Source organism: Callorhinus ursinus, unplaced genomic scaffold (assembly GCF_003265705.2).
Source record: "Callorhinus ursinus isolate GAN/ISIS: 27379988/994484 unplaced genomic scaffold, GSC_fseal_2.0 scaffold9, whole genome shotgun sequence".
In the NCBI taxonomy this organism is placed as follows: Eukaryota; Metazoa; Chordata; class Mammalia; order Carnivora; family Otariidae; genus Callorhinus; species Callorhinus ursinus.
The window spans coordinates 62959741-62980633 of NW_027397071.1; the positions used below are offsets into that span (position 1 = coordinate 62959741).

Sequence of the window (20893 nt, forward strand, 5' to 3'; positions counted from 1 at the left end):
ATACAGAAGAATGAAACTCGACCATTCTTAACACCATACACAAAGATAAACTCAAAATGGATGAAAGACCTCAATGTGAGACAAGAATCCATCAAAATCCTAGAGGAGAAAATAGGCAATAACCTTTTTGACATGGGCTACAGCAACTTCTTTCAAAACAGGCCTACAAAGGCAAGGGAAACAAAATCAAAAATGAACTTTTGGGACTTCGTCAAGATAAAAAGCTTCTGCACAGCAAAGGAAACAGTCAACAAAACAAAGAGACAACATACAGAATGGGAGAAGATATTTGCAAATGACACTACAGATAAAGGGCTGGTATTCAAGATCTATAAAGAACTTCTCAAACTCAACACCCCCCAAAAACAAATAATCAAGTCAAGAAATAGGCAGAAGACATGAACAGACACTTCTCCAAAGAAGAAATATGAATGGCTAACAGACGTATAAAAAAAAGTTCAACATCATTAGCCATCGGGGAAATTCAAATCAAAACCACATTGAGAAGGGGGAAGAGCAAGATGGTGGAGGAGTAGGAGACCTAAATTTCATCTGGTTCCAGGAATTCAGCTACATAGGGATCAAACCATGCTGAACACCTATGAACTAAACAGGAGATCGAAGAAAAGAATAGCAGCAACTCTCTGAACAGAAAAGCGACCACTTTCTGGAAGGTAGGATATGCGGAGAAGTGAATCTGAGGTAATATTCGGGAAGATAGATGGCGGGGGAGGGAGCCTCTGTCAGCCACTACTGGCAAGTGATAGAGCAGCAGAGCACAAAATCAGAATGTTTAGAAGTCTGCTCCACTGAGGGATGTCGCTCTAGTGGCTAAGCAGGGGGTGGAACACTCGCTGGGATCCTCGGGGTCACAGAAAGACCGGGGTGCCTGCGTGCAGCAGATCTCCTAGGTGTCAGAGCGGGGAAACCGGCTGCAAAGACAGAGTCGAGGAGCGGGCTCTCAGCTCGGGGTTACCATAAACCATGATCTCTGGCACAGTCAGGCCACTGCTTTTCAGCAGGGACACAACAAGTAGCAGATCTGGGGAGACTTGCCTTCCTCACCCAGGAGGAGCGGCACGGAAGCTCACTGTAGGAATCTGCTAGGTTTGGAGACTCCAAACGGGGGTCATATGCCAGAGATAGAAATGCTCGGTCACTGGCCGGGTGAGCACAGAATGAGGCCAGAGACCAGGGAGACAGGAGTGATTGACTGCTTTTCTCTGGGGGCTCACTCGAGGAGTGGGGCCCTGAGTTCTCGGCTTCTCCAGGGTGGAGATTGGGAGGCTGCCGTTTTCACTCATGTCCTCCAAATCTGTATGGAAAGCTTGCAGGGAACAAAAGCTACTGAGAGCAAACCGGAGCAAATTACTTAGCCTGGTCCCCGGCAAGGGCGGGGCAATTCCGCCTCCCGCAAAGACATTTGAAAACCACTGCAACAAACCCCTCCCCCAGAGAATCAGTAAGAACAGCCAGCCAAGACCATGTTTACGGATCAATGAGTACGGCAGAACGCCAGAACTAGGGGAATACTGCACATAGAATTCATGGCTTTTTCCCCCCTGATTCTTTAGTCTTTCAAAGTTAATTTTTTTAATTTTCTTTTTTTTTTAATTTTTCTTTTTCCCTTTCTCAACCAAAATCTTATCAATCCCTTTTTTAAAAATCTTTTCTATTTTTCATTTTTAGAGTCATATTCTCTCCCTTTATATTAGTTAACCTTATTTTTGTTATATATATAAGTTGTTCTCTCTTTAAAATTTTGGGATACAGTTTCTTCTCACAGACCAAAATATACCCTAAATCTCTAGTGTATGGCTTTGTTCTAGTCTCCTGCCTGATCACATTCACTCCCTTTTCTTTTCTTTTTTTTAAATTTCTCTTCTTTCTTTTTACAACCAACTTCTTATCTTATCAATTCCTTTTATAAAATCTTTTCTGTTTTTCATCTTTACAGTCATATTCCATCCCTTCATCATATTTACCTTTATTTTTGACAATGTATAAGTTTTTCTTTCTTTAAAATTTTGGGAGGCAGTTTCTTCTAACACACCAAAATATGCCCAAAATCTAGTGTGTGGTACTGATCTATTCATCAGCCTGATCATATTTGATCATGTTCTTTTTTCTTTTTTTTTTTCTGTTTTTACTTTTTTCTTTCTTTCCTTTCTTTTCCCCCAGTTTCAAGTCTCTTCTGATTGGTTTAGTGTATATTTTTCTGGGATAATTGTTACCCTGTTAGCATTTTGTTCTCTCATTCATCTATTCTCCTCTGGACAAAATGACAAGATGAAAAAAATCACCTCAAAAAAAAGAACAAGAGGCAGTACGTACTGCCAGGGATCTAATCAATATGGACATTAGTAAGATGTCGGAACTAGAGTTCAGAATGATAATTTTAAAGACACTAGCTGGACTTGAAAAAAGCATGGAAGATATTAGAGAAACCCTTTCTGGAGAAATAAAAGAACTAAAATCTTACCAAGTCAAAATCAAAAAGACTATTAATGAGGTGCAATAAAAAATGGAGGTTCTAACTGATAGGATAAATGGGGCAGAAGAGAGAATTGGTGATATAGAAGACTAAATGATGGAAAATAAAGAAGCTGAGAAAAAGAGAGATAAACAACTACTGGATCACAAGGGCAGAATTCTAGAGAGAAGTGATACCATAAGATGAAACAATACTAGAATAATTGGGATCCCAGAAGAAGAAGAAAGAGAGAGGGGGACAGAAGGTATATTGGAGCAAATTAGAGCAGAGAACTTCGCTATTTTGGGGATAGAAACAGGCATCAAAACCCAGGAGGCACAGAGAACCCCCCTCAAAATCAATAAAAATAGGTCAGCACCCCGACATCTAAGGTAAAACTTATGAGTCTCAGAGACAAAGAGAAAATCTTGAAAGCAGCTCGGGACAAGAGATCTGTAACCTACAATGGAAGAAACATTGGATTGGCAACAGACCTATACACAGAGACCTGGAAGGCCAGAAAGGACTGGCATGGTATATTCAGAGCAGTAAATGAGAAAAATATGCAGCCAAGAATACTATATCCAGCTAGGCTGTCACTGAAAATAGAAGGAGAGATAAAAAGTTTCCAGGACAAACAAAAACTAAAGGAATTTGCAAACATGAAACCAGCCCTACAAGAAATATTAAAAGGGGTCCTCTAAGCAAAAGAGAGAGCCTAAAAGTAACATAGACCAGAAAGGAACACAGACAATATCCCATAACAGTCATCTTACAGGCAATACAGTGGCACTAAATTTATATTTTTCAATAGCTACCCTGAATGTAAATGGGCTAAATGACCCAAACAAAAGACACAGGGTATCAGATTGGATAAAAAAAACAAGACCCATTGATATGCTGCCTGCAAGAGACTCACTTTAGACGCAAAGACACCTCCAGATTGAAAGTGAGGGGGTGGAAAATAATTTACCATGCTAATGGACACCAAAAGAAAGCTGGGGTGGCAATCTGTATATCAGACAAGTTAGATTTTAAATCAAAGACTATAATAAGAGATGAGGAAGGACACTATATCATACATAAAGGGTCTATCCAAAAAGAAGATCTAACAACTGTAAATGTCTGTGTCCTTAAAATGGGAAAGGCCAATTTTATAAGGCAATTAATAACAAAAGCAAAGAAACACATGGACAACGGTACAATAATAGTAGGGGACTTTAACAACCCCCTCACTGAAATGGATAGATCATCTAAGCAAAAGATCAACAAGGAAATAAAGACTTTAAATGACACACTGGACCAAATGGAGTTCACAGATATATTCAGAACATTCCATCCCAAAGCAATAGAATACACGTTCTTCTCTAGTGCCCATGGAACATTCTCCAGAAAAGATCACATCCTAGGTGACAAATCAGGTCTCAGACGGTACTAAAAGATTGGAATCATTCTCTGCATATTTTCGGACCACAATGCTTTGAAACTAGAACTCAGTCACAAGAGGAAAGTCAGAAAGAACTCAAATACATGGAGGCTAAAGACCATTCTGCTAAAGAATGAATGGGTCAACCAGGAAATTAAAGAAGAATTAAAAAATTCATGGAATCCAGTGAAAATGAAAACACAACTATTCAAAATCTTTGGGATGCAGCAAAGACGGTCCTAAGAGGAAAGTATATAGAAATACAAGCCTTTCTCAAGAAAGAAGAAAGGTCTCAAATACACAACCTAACCCTACACCTAAAGGAGCTGGAGAAAGAACAGCAAATAAAGCATACACCCAGCAGGAGAAGAGAAATAATAAAGATCAGAACAGAAATCAATGAAATAGAAACCAAAAGAACAGTAGAACAGATCAACAAAACTAGGAGCTGGGTCTTTGAAAGAATTAATAAGATTGATAACGCCCTGGCCAGACTTATCAAAAAGAAAAGAGAAATGACCAAATAAATAAAATCGTGAATGAAAGAGGAGAGATCACAACCAACACCAAAGAAATACAATTAATTATAAAAACATATTATGAGCAACTCTATGCTAGCAAATTAGATAACTTGGAAGAAATGGATGCATTCCTAGAGATGTATAAACTACTAAAACTGAACCAGGAAGAAATAGAAAACTGAACAGACCTATAACCACTAAGGAAATCTCCCAACAAACAAAAGCCCAGGGCCAGATGGCTTCCCAGGGGAATTCTACCAAACATTTAAAGGAGAATTAATACCTATTCTTCTGAAACTGTTCCAAAAAATAGAAATGGAAGGAAAACTTCCAAACTCGTTTTATGAGGCTACCATTACCTTGATCCCAAAACCAGACAAAGACCCCATCAAAAAGGAGAATTACAGACCACTATCCTTGATGAACATGGAATCAAAAATTCTCACCAAAATAGTAGCCAATAGGATACAACAGTACCTTAAAAGGATTATTCACCACAACCAAATGGGATTTATGCCTGGGCTGCAGGGTTGGTTCAACATCCGCAAACCAATCCATATGATACAGTACATTAATAAAAGAAAGAACAAGAACCATATGATCCTCTCAGTAGATGCCGAAAAAGCATTTGACAAAGTACAGCATCCTTTCTTGATCAAAACTCTTCAGAGTATAGGGATAGAGGGTACATACGTCAATATCATAAAAGCTATCTATGAAAAACCCACAGCGAATATCATTTTCAATGGGGAAAACCCAGAGCTTTCCCCCTAAGGTCAGGAACACGGCAGGATGTCCACTATCAGCACTGCCATTCAACATAGTACTAGAAGTCCTAGCCACAGCAATCAGACAACAAAAAGAAATAAAAGGCATCCAAATTGTCAAAGAAGTAGTCAAACTCTCTTTTTGCAGATGATATGATACTTTATGTGGAAAACCCAAAAGACTCCATCCCAAAACTGCTAGAACTCATACAGGAATTCAGTAAAGTGGCAGGATATAAAATCAGTGCACAGAAATCAGTGGCATTCCTATACATCAACAAGACAGAAGAAAGAGAAATTAAGGAATCGATCACATTTATAATTGCACCCGAAACCATAAGATACCTAGGAATAAATCTAACCCAAGAGGCAAAGGATCTGTACTCAGAAAACTATAAAATACTCATGAAAGAGATTAAGGAAGACACAAAGAAATGGAAAAACGTTCCATGCTCATGGATTGAAAGAACAAATATTGTGAAGATGTCTATGCTACATAGAGCAATCTACACATTCAATGCAATCCCTATCAAAATACCATCAACTTTTTTCATAGAAATGGAACAAATAATCCTAAAGTTTGTATGGAACCGGAAAAGACCCTGAATAGCCAGAGGAATGTTGAAAAAGAAAAGCAAAGCTGGTGGCATCACAATTCCGCAATTCAAGCTCTATTACAAAGGTGTCATCATCAAGACAGTATGGTACTGGCACAAAAACAGACACATAGATCAATGGAACAGAATAGAGAGCCCAGAAATGGACCCTCAACTCTATGGTCAACTCATCTTTGACAAAGCAAGAAAGAATGTCCAATGGCAAAAAGACAGTCTCTTCAACAAATGGTGTTGGGAAAATTGGACAGCCACATGCAGAAGAATGAAACTGGACTATTTCCTTACACCACACACAAAAACAGACTCAAAATGGTTGAAAGACATGAGACAAAATCCTAAAGGAGAACACAGGCAGCAACCTCTTCGACCTCAGCTGCAGCAACTTCTTCCTAGAATTATCGCCAAAGGCAAGGGAAGCAATGGCAAAAATGAAGTATTTGGACTTCATCCAGATAAAAAGCTTTTGCACAGCAAAAGAAACAGTCCACAAAACCAAAAGACAACCGACAGAATGACATATCAGATCAAGGACTAGTATCCAAAATCTGTAAAGAACTTATCAAACTCAACACCCAAAGAACAAATGATCCAATCAAGAAATGGGCAGAAGACATGAACAGACATTTTCCAAAGAAGACATCCAAATGGCCAAAAGACAAATGAAAAAGCTCAACATTGCTCGGCATCAGGGAAATCCAAATCAAAACCTCAATGAGATATCACCTCACACTAGTCAACATGGCTAAAATTAGCAAGTCAGGAAATAATATAGTATATGAAAAGACCTGGGAAATTTTACTGGGCAGAGGATAGTAGGATATTAATGATCAATAGATATTTCACTTTCTCATTTCTTTATTCCAGCTACACATATGAACATTATTTCTGTATTAGATTTCCCTTTTATTTAGCATTAATCTAGTTCCTAAAAGTGCAGTATGGCTTCCAGGTTCACTGGAAATAGATCTGACACCTGGAAAATCTCAGAAAAGGGGGATGAAGCCCTGTGAGTTTCAAAGGCCATTTGTCCCCTTGATACGGATTTTCTTAAATCAGACAGCAGCCAAGACCCTGGGATAAGTAATTGAACTGAAAACAGGCAGGTCCAGGGTTTTTTTTGTTGTTGTTCTTGTTTAAAGATTTTATTTATTTATTTGACAGAGAGAGACACAGCAAGAGAGGGAACACGAGCAGGGGGAGTGAGAGTGGGAGAAGCAGGCTTCCCACTGAGCAGAGAGCCCGATGAGGGGTTCAATACCAGGACCCTGGGATCATGACCTGAGCCGAAGGCAGACGCTTAACAACTGAGCCACCCAGGTGCCCCTGGGTCTAGGTTATTAATAACTGAACAGTCTTGGACATTCTTGATGATTTAATTTAATGACAGAAGAGAGGTCTGCAACTGAAATGCCTGGTGATGGGGTCAGTAACTGGGTCTCTGAGCAGAAAGGAAAACACGTTATTCTTAAGAGCTTATTTCATAGAACAAAGCATTTTATGTTAGTCCTAAATATGATGCTAGAGAAAATAGCTTTGATTTTCTCTTTTAAGTAAACAAAATTTTAAAAGGTTAAAGAAAATTACCATTTTATTTATTTTTGCCCTAACTTTACAAAACAGGCTTGGTTTAGTTAAGAAATTCTGGAACCTTAGTGAGTAACTCAAGCGTAGAGATCATGGACGTTTTACTTATCTTTTTTGTTCCCTGGATTTAAATATCAACTCTCCATATATTCATTGCATGACTTTGGACAAATTAATTAACTTCTCTGAGCTCAGTTTCCACATCTGTAAAATGGAGATGGTAATATTTTGTATAGTTATAGTAGAGTATTTAAGCATTTATAAAAATGTATATAATTCCTGGCACTTGATATTATATAATACATCACACAATAAATATTTGCTCAATGAAATTAGATGTGAATTTTTTTTTTTAAAGATTTTATTTATTTATCCATGAGAGACACAGAGAGAGAGAGAGCGAGAGAGAGGCAGAGGGAGAAGCAGGCTCCCAAGGAGCAGGGAGCCCCATGCGGGACTCGATCCCAGGACTCTGGGATCATGACCTGAGCCGAAGGCAGACGCTGAACCATCTGAGCCACCCAGGCGCCCCTAGATGTGAATTTTGATGCTTCCCTCTCTTTCACCGCCTATGGATAGAAAAACTAGCCTATGGTAACCCTTTGAAAGTTTTCCTATTTCTCTGACTATTCTTGCTGCCTTTGCTCTGGTTCTCATCCTCTCTCTTTTGGACTATTTCAGTGGTCATTGAGTGTGTTTTAACCCCAATTCTCTTCTCTTTCCCCATCTCTCCTCTCCACGTACAATAATAAAACTGTTTACTAAAACAAAGACTGATCTCTTTTCCCTATACTACTGTCATGGAAAGATTTTAGTCATCTAGAGCACTCCACTCCTCCATTTTAAACGTGAACCCCAGACAGGGAAGGGACTTACCCAAGTGCCTATGCTTCTATAAATTGATGCTGAGATTAGGGTTGAGCTCAATACCCCTGGCCCCCAGTGGAGGATAACAAAAGGAGGTGCAGAAGAGGACATATATCCTCCAGGTCTAGTGAAAGGGGTGCTGAACAGTTGTAGAACTTTTAAACTTCAATTTTGCATTCAGTTATTATCTTTTCTGAACTTCAAATGTAATACTCTAATAATACTATTATTCATTTCCATATAAATTCTAGGTCAGCCTCAAGAAAGGGCACAGTTAATAATAGCTAAAATTTATGTAGCGTTAACTATGTACAAAGCATGGTTCCAAACACTGTATATTTATTACCTTATTTAATTATCATCAGTAATCCTAAGTACTGTTATTATTGCCATTTTTCAAATGAGGAGACATAGAAAGGTTTAGTAGCTTGGCAAGGTCACATGACTTGAGGGTGGTAGAGTGGGATTAAAATTCCGGCTTCCAGGTTTCAGAGTCTGTGCTCTTGACTAGTATGCTAAGCTGGCACAAATACATTGACTTTCTATGGGCACCATTTATTCTCACTATACTGTTGGCAACTAGTCCATACGGCTTCCTCTAACCTTGCTTATCATTTCCATTCCTGATTAGCAGGAAGTGACAACTTATATAGCATAGTCTTCTGATAAAATTTTTCCTTTTTTTTCAGAGAGTCATTTTCAATATTGTTAACTTCAGTAAAACCAAGAGTCTTTATAGAGATGGAATGGCTCCTATGGTGAAATCTACAAGCAGACCCAAATGGTAAGTGACCAGAACGGGGCCTACTTCTGGTTGGGAATTTGACCCAGGTCTCAAAGTTAATGTGCTGGATGGCTAGGGCTTAACCTCACTGGCACTGAGAGGAGTAAGATGAATTTCTTGATGGCTATTGTCTGGGTTCTAGGTAGAGGGTAGGGCTCTTTGAGAATGTTGGAATAGGGAACATGGTTCCACATATGGAGTGACCAGCATTCCATTATGAGGGAAGGTACAGTCTGTTATTTGGTGAACTTCCTGTCCTGTTGGCCTTTTATCATGGTATCTTTGGAAATGTAACTGAAATTGATTCTATGTTGTTTTATTTTTGTTTCCTAGCCTGAGCAGAGATGTTGTATAGTAACCTGGTAGAAACATTGGGAACTACAGTTTAGTAGATTTCCCTTGCTTTGATTGTTTCTTTGTGGCATTTTTATATAGATGTTGTGTGCTTTGTGGATGTTAAAATTATACTTGTTCATTGGTATAGTGAGGGTGAGGAGAGTTTGATAGGCTTGTTTAAAATAGTAATAATTATGGTAGTGATGATGATGATAACTGCTCTCACTTACTGAGAGCCTGTTCTTTTTACATATTTTACATTTGCTGTCACTATTATCACAACAGGTTTGCAAGGGAGAGCTTAAATATTCCTATATTACAGATGAAAAAGTTGAGGCTAGGAGAGGGTAAATACTTTCTCAATACCATAGGTACTGAGAGGAGCCTGTGTTATTTTTATTACCCCACAGTACCATCCAAACCAATTAATTTTTCATCCATCCATTCATTTATTCTTTCAACAAACATTGATTGAATGCACCAAAAATGAGAGTTTTTAAAGATAGAAACCAGTGTTATTCATCTATCACACAGTAGGTATTAATTGAATGCTTGTTGAACTAAACTGAATTCGTTATGAGAATTTACATGTAAAGTGCCTGGCACTTGCTAAGTGCTCAATAAATGTCATCTATTATTAATAGTATTATGTAAAACACTATACAAGTGCAAGGATTTGTTAATATTATTCTAGCTTTGATCCCTGTTCAAATTTTAATGACTAGTGAGAAGATCATCTCCAAATGTCTATATTTATAGAAAACAACTAGCAATTCATAAATATTGAATTGTGCTTTTATCTACAAACTATACTTGGCAATTTTCTATAAATGCTGGGCTGAGAAGCTCAGGTTTGTAGAAGTGTAGGCATTGGATGATAATGAAAACTGTTTATTAAAAGATAAAAATATCTTCCTGGGCTTTTTTTTTTTTTTTTTTTTTGCTTTGCTGCATTAAGTCAACTATACTGCCATTCCTGGATCTCCTCTTGACAATGGAATCTGGGCAAGGGGTAGGCCTTTGTTTTGAATTTCTGAACTCATTCCAGTGGATAATAATATAGCACATCTCTCTGTTAATAGGTGTATGTGTAGGTGTGTACTTCAAACCTTACCAACAAAAGGACATCACTGTTGATCTGATCATGAGGGTCCTCAAAATAACATTGTATTTCTTTTATGAGGCTCTATGTTAGGATCTTACACAGCAACCATAATCACCATCCCTTTTCCCCAACTGTTCAATGCTGGAGTCTTCTCTCTCTCTTTTTTTTTAATGCTTTTAAAATCCTTAAGCTTTAATCATTTCATTTTGTTTTGTTTTGTTTCTTATGGATTATCATTTGGGACCTCTCTGTCAGGGCTCTTGACAAGATTTTAAAATGTTCATGAGTCCTTGCGTTTATATTATAATATCTGAGGACGAAGTTAGTACTCTTATCCAGTATTGGCAGACTCTCAGCAGCAGCCATTATCCAGTCATGGGGCTTCTCTAATAGTCTGAAAAAGCCTAAATATTCAGAATTCAGTTTATTGTAGTTCATCAGGCTGGTAAGGTATGAGGTACCAGAGCAAATCAGGTTGTTGATTTGTCTCATCTCTCATCTTTTTGACTTTGCTAACTCCAGACTTTGGATGCAAAGCTACTCACATTCCTTCATAGTCCCCTTTCTTAAAGCCAGGCTGAGATATTGTTTACTTAGTAGGACTTTATTGTTCATCTTAATGTATCACATACTATTCTAGATATTGGGGATACAGTATGTATATGACAGAAAAGATCTGTCCTCAAAGGGAATTTTCTTTTTAGAATTTTATTAACCGATCTGTACATGCCATAATTGTTATGCTCCTTGCTATTGGTTTGTTCTAAGGATTCTTTCTGTCCCTTTGGTGTTTTCTGTTTAGGACTTTCTTCTCTTTCTTGTGTCAGTTACCCGTACCAGGACCTGTCATCCAGTAGTCATTCTAAATGTTCTCAGGGCAACACAAAAATTGTGCATGACTGTTTGGCTCTCAAATTATTCGATTTTATTGGCCCTGAAGAGCCCATTATAATTTAGGATTCTAGACAACAGCCTGACTCAAAACTGACAAATACATTGTAGATTCCAGTATTAGGATATCTACTCTAGTGTTTTCCTAATTCCGGTTTTCTCCAAATCCAAGGCAACCAAACAAAAGAAGTTTCTGATACCTTTCTTATCTAGGGATTTCACTTCCTTTAATATTCCAAACAGGCCTTGGAAAAATTCTTACCTCATGACAAATAAAAAATATTCTAAATTTCCTGGATGAAATATGTACCAGATTAGGAAAAGACACTTTCACCATTCCAAGGTGAAATAAAACATTCTTCTTCACCTCTAGTATAGGGGCCCATAACTGATGCCAAGTAAAGATGCCTTCAGGCCTTAGCATAGGTTTGGTAATCAACTAGTTGTAGAAAGCTGATGAACAAAAAAGCAACTAAAAAGCCATTGTCCAAATATATGGCTACTCAAGATTGTTCTGCCTTGAGGAGATAAAGTCAGAATACCTAGCGCCAAAACGGAGAAGCTAAAATATTCAGAAATTTTCTGCCTATTTTAGTTCACTCTACTTCTGTTTCCATATTAGACTTCTTAAGAAGTGTTGGTTGTTAAGGCTCAAGTTTATGCAGCAGCAATTCATTAATATTTTTTAATATTGTCCAAGGTTGAAATTGTTTTGTGATAGGCACTGCAGGGAACTGGCATTACAAGACAGCCAAAATCTATATTCTTACTTAAGCAGAAGCTAAGTCTAGGATATTTGTACAAACAGTAAGTGGTAGCATTAGTTAGAGACCTCAGGACTCTCAAGTTTACTATTCCTCCCATATTCTATGCACGGGGAAGGTGGAAGAAGGGGACACAAAGAAGCAGGGACTTGCATGCTGCTGTTTGGCCTTTGGTAGATCTGAAATAACTTTTCTGATTGACTTGTCCATTATAGTAGATTGAGGAGATTAGACTAAATCTCAAAAATGGCTTCCATTTAACACAATTTTATTGAACATCTAACTTTGTGCTAGGTCTTGGGGTGATAATATGAATCTGATAATATGAATAATCTGATCTGGATTATTTCTTTAAAATTTTATTTTCTACAAGTTGAAACAAACAGTAATAGGTACAAAATAAAGAGTATTATGCTAAAATAAAGTATGCTGTTGGATTAGAGAAGAGAAAGAAAATTACATGATTAGGGCTGTGGAGAGTAAAGGAGAACCTTTGGGTGCACTTGGACATGAACAAAATTAAGGAAATGGAATTCCAGATGGCAGATATAACATGATGAGCTATGACTTTTATTTTATAAGCCTCAATTTCTTCACCATAAAATGCAAAGTAGTTTTTTCAGTTTTATAAGAAACACTTGTGAAATGGGTAACTTTAAAAAGTTTCAAATAGTTTATGAATTCAGTAAATTCCCTCACCATTTCTTTCCTTTTTCCCCGACTCACTCAAGACTGATTGGGTGAGCAACTATGCCTTCACTTTCTCTCTCTTTTTCTTCCTGACATTTCTCCTTCCTTCCTTCTTCCCTCCCTGTCAATAAATCCTTATAAGTAGTTACAGTAGACCAGGAATTATGCAAGGTATCAGAACAAAATAATAGGGAGAGATATCATTACTTTTATCATAAACCTCATAGTCTACTGGGCTAGGCGTCAAACATGTAAATATAGTAACTTGTGATAACTGTGACAACGGGGGAATTCAGCATGCAGTGGAAACTATTCAGCATTTAAGACTTAACCTGCTTCAAGGATAAGAGACCTTTTGTTAGGTGTGTTACTTATGCTGAGAACTGAAAGATGAACAGATGAGATCATAGTAAGTAGGGATATGTGTGAAGTAATAAAATGTGTTTGAAAACAAAGGGATGAGAAAGAACATTACATTTTTTATGAGAAAAGGCAATGTGATTGGAACATGAAATTCTAAAGAGAAGGTGACTAGAGAGGTAGGTAGGAGTGAGATTGAGGTGAGCTTTGTAAGCCAAGGTAAAGAGCTGGACTTGATTCTGAAGGCACTATAAAGAAACTGAAGAAATTAAGCAGGGCATGATCAGAATGGCAGTTTAGAAAGATCAGTCTGAATGCTTAATAGTGAATATTTTGGAAGGAGGGCAGTTGTTTGGAGGTTTTTTGCAATACCTTAGGCTACAGCTGATGATGGATTGGACTGGTAACAGTAGTGATGAAAACAAGTGGGTGGATTTGAGGGTTAACAGAAGATTGAATCAATTTAACCTTTTGATTGAATAGATGTAGAGGGCAAAAGAGAGGTAGGAGTTCTAGATGACTCCTGGGTTTTCTGGCATATACAACAGAAGGGTTGGTGGTGTTATTTACTGAAGACAAGGGTTATAAGAGGAAAGAGATTTGGCAGATTTGGTTGGAAAGAGGAGATGATGATCTTGGGCTTGGAAACATAGAGCTAGAAAAGCCTGAGAGATAGCCAAGTACAGATATCAAGTAGGCAATAGGGTGTATTGGTAAGAGACCCAAGAGAGGAATCTGGAGGTACAGATTCAGGAGTCATCAGCCTGTAGATAACTAGAATGGTGCAGGCAGATGTCATCTCCCAGGGAGGTTGTATGGACTGAAGAGGGAAGATTAGGACAGGGCTCTGAGAAATCCCTCAATTTAAAAGTTGGATAGAGGGCGCCTGGGTGGCTCAGTAGGCATCTGCCTTCGGCTCGGGTCATGATCCCAGGGTCCTGGGATCGAGCCCTGCATTGGGTTCCCTGCTCCGTGGGAAGCCTGCTCTCCCTCTCCCACTCTACCTGCTTGTGTTCCCTCTCTCGCTGTGTCTCTCTCTGTCAAATAAATAAATAAAATCTTCAAAAATAAATAAATAAAAGTTGGATAGAGGATGAGAAACTCACAAAAGAGGTTAAGGGGAACTGGCCAGAGGTGTAGGAAGAAAACCAAGATAGTATGGTGTCATGTAACCAAGAAGAGAGGGCGTTTCTAAAAAAGAGGGAGTGGCTAACACTGCCAATTGCTACTGAAAGGTCAAAGATAATTAAAGTCTTAAAATGCCCAATGCTTGTAGTGATGTAGAGATCATTAGAGACTTTGATGACTGCCATTCTAGTGACATGGCAGGAGTTCAAGCCAGCTGTATGAGATAATGAGTGAGTTGGGGGATGAAGAAAATGTAAAGAAATGGAGACTATAAATATAGATGGTTCTTTCAAAAGTTTGGCTACAAAAATTCAGAAAGAGATACAAGTCCATGGGACAGACAACAAGTAAACAGGCAGTTATAATAAATACCCTTTTGAGGGGCACCTGGGTGCCTCAGTCGTTAAGCATCTGCCTTTGGCTCAGGTCATGATCCCAGGGTCCTGGGATTGAGCCTTGCATTGGGCTCCCTGCTCCACGGGAAACCTGCTTCTCCCTCTCCAACTCCCCCTGCCTCTGTTCCCTCTCTTGCTGTGTCTCTCTCTGTCAAAAAAATAAATAATATCTTTAAAATAAATAAGTAAATAAATAAATACCCTTTTGCATTAAGTGTAGTGATAGTTATGTACAAATAGCATTGGCTCTATATTATTCTTAATCTAATGATAATCTTTAGTCTTGACCTTGTGAAAAAAGAAACTAAACTTTTGAAATTAAAGATGTGTTTTCTGAAATAATGGGGCTTTACGCTATTGTTACAAAAATAATATTTAAAAATTATAAACTAATGGATTCACATTTAAAAACAAATAAGTCATACATTTACAATAAAATTATATCCCTTGGCCCCCCATATACTTAATCTTCCTGCTTTATTCTTCTGTATAACTCTTATTACCATCTAGCAAACTATAATGTACTATTTATTTTGTTAGCTGTCTCTCCATCTATTAGAAAGTAAGCCATGGGAATAGGGATTTTCATCATTTTTGTATTCATTTGTGTATCCTTAGCACCTCAAACTGTGCTTGGTATATATGACATACTCAATAAATATTTGTTAAATAAATTAATTAATCCATTATCCTTCTGCTAAACCTAACAGTTGTTTTAATTTTACATATTCTTTTTTAGTTTTTGTTTCCATAAGCACGTTTTCACACAGCAGCAATCAAGTATGTATACCCATTTATATTCTGTTCTTTTCATTTAACATTGTATCAAAACAATTTCTCATGTTTTCTACTAGTGTTCATTATACCATAGTTGGAGAATTGTTTACTGTTTTTATATGTCATAATTTACTCTATCATATCTCCATTAGTGAGCATTTAGTTTTTTAATTTATTTGATATATTTTTTCTAAAGTAGAAATATTAGATAGATAGATGATAGATAGATAGATGATAGATAGATGATAGATAGATAGATAGGTAGATAGATAGATAGATAGATAGATTTGTCAAATTATTTTTTAAAATCAGTTCCCAAAAGAGAGATTACAGGATTGATGACTATAAGCTCTGGTATGCATGCTCTCAAAATATGTTGCACCAATTTAAAATCATACCTTTGATCTGTCTATCACTTTTACTGCAATCTGGACAGCATTAAGAATACTCATTGAAAAAAAAACTAGTTTAGGAACTATAAGATGGTCCTTTTGTTTTTTGTTGTTGTGGTTGTTGTTCTCATTTGAGCTTGTGTCTTAAGAATATTGGCATTAGTATAGTGTCAAAACTGAGTTTCCAAAAATAAATATAATTGCATTGAAAAGAAAAGGTAAGACATTACAGACATTCTGGGAGGGGATGGAGTAGATGCACTCTTCCCTATCTCTCCCACTAAGTACAGCTAAAAACCATATACATTACTTTTGAAACAAACATAGAAGACCTGAAAGGTGGAGAGAAGAGGGAAGACTGGCTAAGTTTCTCAGGATGTGAGAAATGATATAGTGGTGAGTTCCCTGGGTTTCATTTTGGCATCATATATGCTAGAATGTTTGCTTGAGAAGCCACAAACCTAGAAATGCCAATGGGCATAGATAAAAAACAAGTCTTCCCAAAAGCCTATTCTTGCTAAACAAAAGACAACAAAGGGGGGGGGGCGGTCAGCCCAGTAAGACAGAAGACTTTGGAAATAGTAATTGCCCACTCTAGCCAAACACCATGGTAAAAAATTGCCCACTTCCACCCTCACCAACAAAGGAGGAGTGGGGAGCCTAGACTTCCATCTTTGCTCCAACCCTCCACCAGGTGGTGTCAGAGAAAAGTAAGGAACTGGGAATTTCATTCCTGCTAGTCAGTAATGAATCCTTTCCTCTTCTCCATGATGTCAGACCACGTGAGGAATCTGAACTTCTACCATCCACTTGAAGATGGGATCAACAGCAGAGTGCAGGGAGTAGAGAAAAGAATAAATGAACCCGAGGAGAGAACAATAGCAGTTACTAGATCTAAACAATGGAGAAAAAAATAGACTAAAAAGAAAAATGAACAGAACCTCAGGGACTTGTGGGATCAAAAATCTAACATTCATATCATTAGAATTCCAGAAGGAGAGGTGAAAAATTTGTTTTAAATGGCTGAAATCTCAAATTTGGCAAAAGACAAAAACCTACAGATTCAAGAGAATGAGTGAACCCAAAATGGGAAAAAAGTGAGGGAAATCCATGCCAAGAAACATTATAATCAAACTAAGGAAAGAAAGAATCTTGAAAACAGTGAGATCACACCTTACCTATATGGGAAAATAAATTTGAACACAACAGATTCCACATCAGAAACTATACAGGCCAAAGGAAAGTGGCACAATGTTCTTCAGTACTGAAAGAAAAGAACTGCAAACTTAGAATCTAATATCCAGCAAAAATATCCTTCAAGAAATCAAGACATTTTGAAGAAGGACAAATTTCATCAAAGGGAAAGAGTATTCATCAACAGAAGACCTCCCCTAAAAGAATGGGAAAATGAAGTTCTTAAAACAGAAAAAAAAATTATAAAAGAAGGACTCTTGGAATGTCAGAAAGAAAGAAATAACATAAAAAGTAAATAGGTAAATACAATAAACTCCTTTTTCTCTATTTCTAAATTATGTTTGATGTTGAAACAATAATTATAACATTGATGCAGTTTTCAATGTATGTGGAGGAAATATTTAACCTTTCCACAGGTTAAATAGGTAAAGGGACTTAAAAGTTTTGCACTTCCCTCAAAATGGTAAATTTCAACACCAATAGGCTGTGATAAGTTATGTATAATATATAATATAGGATGGTAAATGATAGTGGGGTGGATGTGATCATAAGGGGTAGCACCTGAGAGATCTTTATAGTGGTGAAATAGTTCTATATCTTGATTGTGGTGGTGATTACACGTGAGAAAATGGCATAGAACTATGCACACATGTTGTAGCAATGTAAATTTCCTGGTTTTGAAATTGTTACTCATTATTCATAACTATAGTTATGTACAATGCAGCCTTTGAGGGAACCCAGATGAAGGGTACACAAGACCTCTCTGTACTATTTTTGAAAATCCAAAGAATCTATAATTATCTCAAAACAAAAAGTTAAAACCACATTACTTAACCCACTCTTCACAAAAAAGCCCAAAAAGTATAAGAATATTTTGAAGAATTTCAACAAGTGCAGAAGGATTTGAAGTTTCCCAGAGACTGAATGAGGGTTGGGATGGAAACATGGGGAGGGTCTTTTTGAATGTGTAACAAAAGGAAAAACTCTAAAAATCATATTCCAGAATGAATAATGTAACCTGAGGAAATGTGGAACTAGAAATAGGGCAGTGGGATGGGAATAACATGGACCTGAGTCTATATTTCATCTCTGGGTCTTCTAGTAGCTCACTTAATCTCTGTGTGCCACCATTTCTTCACACAGAACACAGCAAGGTTATCTACTCTAGATAATTTTCACCCTGTGCTGCCTGGAGAGTTCTTACATAGGTCAAGGAGAAAACTCAGTGAAAATGCAGGCTGTTCTCTCTTATTTCCACCAGAGCAAATGTACTTTTGTCTGCTTCACTTATCAGTTATATGAATCAAATTTTATTTTAAAAAACAGGTAGACTGATATCTCTCACTACTCTATATAAAATGAAGATTATTATTCACAGTCTTTCAAATGGGGAAATAGAAATACAAGAAGATATATGACTTGTCACAAATCATACAGCAAGTAAGTGCATAGCAGAGCCTGGAGCCCACATGGGAATGATTGTCTACCTATCACTTTCCTCACTGTGCCACCTGGCCTTCAAATAAAAGTTGAAAACTTTGAGCTTGGTAACAATTTTTAACAATTTCCTTTAGTTTTATACAGTGTGTCCTATAAATAGAACCTATCCAGCATTGAGGGACTCTCAGCATGTGATGAGTTCTGGAGCTGCCTCAGTAGAAAGAGGATGTCCACCTGTCAGGGAGAAAGTGGAGAGGATTTCTGCCCTGGGAGGGAGGGTGGACCATCCATATCACTGTCAGTGTTCCCAATAAAATTATAGGGCATACTGGGAAAGTATTACAGTTATTGTAATTGTTTTGACCTCAAAACTCAAATGGAAGGAAGCACAGAAAGGAAGAGAGAATCTATGCTACAATCCAAGTCATGGGATGGTGAGACAAATGAGGACATGAGTAAGAGGCAAAGAGAATTTGCTGGTTAATGAACCTGAAGGTGGTGACTTCCAAGATCCCTTCATATTCAAACTATGGCCTAAAATACTATGATTCCAGTCTCCTTGTATGAAGTTCAATTCAATTTAATTCAAGATTAATGTATATCTTTCTGCTATAAGCAGCTTTCAGATTTTGTACTAAATGCTTTGATTCTCTTGGAACCTTGGGAAGGGTATCTGTCACTTTCCCAATTTTACAAATGAGTATACCAAGGCTCAGGATGATGAAGTAACTTGCCCTTAATAGTTTAGGAAAGCTAGAATGTGGCAGAGGTGGTATTTGAATGTAGAGTTGCTAAGTTTAATCTTAATCCTTTTTCCTTTTTCTAGTATAGTAGTGGTTAATAGCTTAAGCTTTGGAGTGGAGAAATCTGAATTTAACCTGGTTCTGTTGTGTTTGTTTTGAGGAGGATAGGTGACTCACTCAAGATCATACAGCAAGTAAGAGCAGAGCAGAGCCTGGAGGTCACATGGGACTGACTGGCAAGCCCATTGCTTTCTTCTGTGCTGCCATACTGCCTCCCCTTGCTTTTACTCCAGGTAAAGGGGCTGAAAGGTAACAGCTTGGTGCAGGAAAAAAGCATTGGCTTTGTGGTCAACCAGTCAAACCTGAATTCAAATCTTACCTCTTGCCTTTGGATGGCGCCAATAGTAGTTACCATTAATTAAACTCAAATAATACACTCCCTGTGCTACTGTGCTGTATGATTTCTCTCTAACTCTCATAGCAGACAGGCCAGGACATGAGTGAGGAAACCTGGTGTTTGTGTCATGTGACACCAACATCTCAGAAGGAAGGAGTCTTAGTGATCGCCTAGTCGAAAGCCCTTATTTTGCACAGGAAGAAACTAAAGGCCAGAGAAATATTTGTCTAAAGACTCCTAACTGTTCTTCAACAATTATATTTGAACCCAGTTTGTCCAGCTCTTTAACCACAACATTAAACAGTCTGCAAAACACTTTATTGTTACAAAAGGATTTTGCATCATGATATCCTCACAATAGCTCTAGGAGGCAGGAAAGTCAGAGACTATCACCTCCAGATGAGGAAAGTGAGGCTTAGAAGAGAGTCACATAACTAGTCAGAGGCAGAGCCAAGAATCTGTCCCAAATCTGTGAGAGACCTATAGCCATGCTTGCTCGCTTTCTTTCTCTTTCTCTCTCTCTTTCTTCATCATGATAAGTGTACTCTTAAATCCCTATCACCTATTTTACCCATCCCTCCCCCCACCTCCCCTCTGGTAACCATCAGTTTATTCTCTATAGTTAAGAGTTTGTTTCTTGGTTTCTCTCTCTCTCTCTTTTTTTCCCTTTACTCATTTGTTTTGTTTCTTAAATTCCACATGAGTGAAATCTTATGATATTTGTCTTTCTCTGACTGACTTCCTTCTCTTAGCATTATACTCTCTACCTCTATCCATGTTGATGCAAATGGCAAAATTTCATTCTTTTTTATGGCTGAGTAATATTCCTTGATAGATGATAGATAGATAGATAGATAGATAGATAGATAGATAGATAGATAGATAGAGATATAGATATCTATATCTTACATATTCTTTATCTATTCATCTATCTATGGACACTTGGGCTGCTTCTATAGTTTGGCTATTGTAAATAATGCTGCCATAAATATAGGGGTTCATGTATCCCTTTAAATGAGTGTTTTTGGACTTTGGAGGTATATACCCAGTAGTGTGATTACTGAATGGTAGGGTAGTTGTTTAACTTTCTGAGGACCCTCCATACTGTTTTCCAGAGTGGCTGCACCAGTTTGCATTCCAACCAACAGTACACAGTGGTTCCTATTTCTCCACATCTTTGACAACACTTGTCGTTTCTTGAGTTTTTAAATTTTTTTTATTTTAGCAATTCTGACTGGTGTG

At 37.6% G+C, this 20893-nt stretch overlaps 1 protein-coding gene across 1 annotated transcript in view; it reads left to right on the plus strand.

The window, feature by feature from the left end:
- The window catches only part of LOC112823825 (AGBL carboxypeptidase 4), a 1550619-nt gene that overhangs the window by 778761 nt on the left and 750965 nt on the right, over window positions 1–20893 (plus strand). Inside the window, exon 4 of the mRNA XM_073896781.1 lies at window positions 8945–9039. Within this exon, the coding sequence (XP_073752882.1) occupies window positions 8945–9039 (95 nt within the window). The remainder of the gene's footprint in view (window positions 1–8944; window positions 9040–20893) is intronic.